This window comes from Eriocheir sinensis, chromosome 68 (assembly GCF_024679095.1).
Source record: "Eriocheir sinensis breed Jianghai 21 chromosome 68, ASM2467909v1, whole genome shotgun sequence".
NCBI lineage: Eukaryota > Metazoa > Arthropoda > Malacostraca > Decapoda > Varunidae > Eriocheir > Eriocheir sinensis.
In genome coordinates this window covers 4,305,157-4,307,656 of record NC_066576.1, presented here as the reverse complement: position 1 = coordinate 4,307,656, position 2,500 = coordinate 4,305,157, and the positions used below count along the sequence as shown (strand labels likewise).

Genomic DNA, 2,500 nt, shown 5'->3' with positions numbered 1-2,500 from the left:
AGGTGTGTTGTGTCGCGTTCAGGGGACCTCCAGGACAGGCGGCGGTCACGGAAGGAACACGGAGCGGCGAGGAGACAGTGCAAGGGAAGCGTGCAGAGAGGAGACAGGAGGGTTGAGAAACAGGAGGAAAAGGGAGGAGGAGGATCGGTAAAGAAATGGAATATATAGACAAGGAAATAATGGAAGGGAAATTGATGAGTACGAATGAAATGACTAAAGGAAAATAAGAAAAGGAAGACATTGAGAGGGAAAATAATGAGAAGGAAAATGAAGAGAAGGAAAGAAAGTGATTAGAACGAAAATAATGAAAGGGAAGAAAAGACGGTTGGGGGGGGGGGGAGGGGGGGGAATAATCAGGGAAAACAACAACAACAAAAAAAACATAAGAGGAAAACTATTAAAGAAAAGTTACAAGAAAAAAAGAGAAGGAAAGTAAACGGAAGGAAGAAATGAGGAAAACAGAATAAAAGAGAGAAAAGGAGAATAGAAAAGGGAGATCACAACCCTGGCCTATCCTCCCTTCTTCCTCCTTCTCCCTTCCTCCCTCTCTCCCTTTCTCCCTCCCTCCCGAAGAAGAAGAAGAAAACTGTGAAAAAATGAATAAAATAAGGGAACTAGTGAAGAAAATTGAGTGACCAGAGGAAAGCTATGAAGAAAAATAAATAAAGAAAAGAAGAAAAAAGAAAACAAAGGAAGAAAAGAAGAAAATAAAGAAAAAAACAATGAATTTTTTTTTTACCCAAAGGAAAACAAGAAAAAATAAAAAGAGAAAAAAATGAAGAAGACAATTTTGAACCCGATAAAGAAAAGAAGAAAAATTTTGAACCTGAAGGAAAACAAGAAAAAAAGATAATAAAAAGGAAGAAAAAAAGACAGGAAAGAAAAGAAGAAAATCAAAAGAAAAGCAATGAAGAAAATTTTAACCCTATAAAGAAAAGAAGATGAAGAACAAAACAATGAAGTAAAATTTTGAACCCGAAGAAAAACAAATAAAAAAGGAAGAAAAAGGAAGACAAGAAGAAAATGAAGAAGAAAAACAATGAAGAAAAACTGAACCCGAAGGAAAACAAGAAAAAAGATAATAAAAAGAAGAAAAGAAGAAAATCAGGCGAAAAGCAATGATAAGCAAATTTTGAACCCGATAAAGAAAAGAAGAAAATGAAGAAGAAAAACAATGAAGAAAAAACTGAACCTGAAGGAAAACAAGAAAAAAGATAATAAAAAGAAGAAAAGAAGAAAACCAGGAGAAAAACAATGAAGAAAATTTTGAACCCGATAAAGAAAAGAAGAAAATGAAGAAGAAAAACAATGAAGAAAAAACTGAACCCGAAGGAAAACAAGAAAAAAAGATGATAAAAAGAAGAAAAGAAGAAAATCAGGCGAAAAACAATGAAGAAAATTTTGAACCCGATAAAGAAAAGAAGAAAATGAAGAAGAAAAACAATGAAGAAAAAACTGAACCTGAAGGAAAACAAGAAAAAAAGATAACAAAAAGAAGAAAAGAAGAAAACCAGGCAAAAAACAATGAAGAAAATTTTGAACCCGATAAAGAAAAGAAGAAAATGAAGAAGAAAAACAACGGAGATTTTTTTTAAACCCGAAGAAAAACAAGAAAAAAATGAAGAAAAAGGAAGAAAACAAGAAAATTCAACACCAAATTCATCACCACTACGATCACCAATCCTACCCCTGAGACTCACCAAGTACTTCATGGCGGTGGTGGTGGTGGTGGTGGTGACGGAGGTGGAGGTGGTGGTGACGACGATGGTGGAGACGTTAGTGCTTCCCCGCCGCCGCCGCCTCCACCTTATAAAACCACACGCCGCTGCCACGCCTCCTTCTGTCCTCCCTCCCCCCCCTCCCCCCCTTTTCCTTCCACCCCCACCCTCCTTCTCTCTCTCTCCCTCTCTCTCTCTCTTCTCTTCTCTCTCTTCTGCAATATGTCCTCAACGCCGTCTCTTCTCTTCCTCCTTCTTCTCCTCCTCCTCTTCTTTTTCGTCTTCTTTTTCCTCTTCCTCCTCCTGACATCTATTGTTTGTAAGTTAATGGAACTAATATTCATGAATATATGGTGAAAATTCTGAAGAAAATAATAATAAATATAATTCGCAACATGGCTTCCGTAGTAAACGTTCGTGTTTGACTAACTTACTTTGATTTTTTTCTTGGTTCTTTTGAGGTGTTCGATGAAAGCAGATCAGTAGATATCATATATCTGGATTTTCAAAAGGCATTTTTGATAAGTCCCCACAACGATTGCTCTCAGCAAACTACTACGGCGGTATCTCGGTAACATTCTGGTGAGCCTCTGAGGGGCTCTCTGCTCTGAGGAAGAACAGAGTACATCTAAAAACCTCGATGTCAGCACTGGTGTCAAAAGAAAAGTACCGGCGTAATCTGCAAGGAGTAATTTATGTTAATGATCTTAATGTATTTAAATTTTGATATCGATGAATTTGCAAGTATCAAAATTTGCTGATGACATGAGTAATTGCCACAA

General features: G+C 36.9%; 1 protein-coding gene across 1 annotated transcript in view; it reads right to left on the bottom strand.

The window, feature by feature from the left end:
* Positions 1-1,818, bottom strand: part of LOC126988176 (larval cuticle protein 2-like) — a 2,873-nt gene extending 1,055 nt beyond the window's left edge. The window contains exon 1 of the mRNA XM_050846050.1: positions 1,701-1,818. Within this exon, the coding sequence (XP_050702007.1) occupies positions 1,701-1,712 (12 nt within the window). The 5' untranslated portion in view covers positions 1,713-1,818. The remainder of the gene's footprint in view (positions 1-1,700) is intronic.
* Between the last annotated feature and the right edge of the window lie 682 nt (positions 1,819-2,500).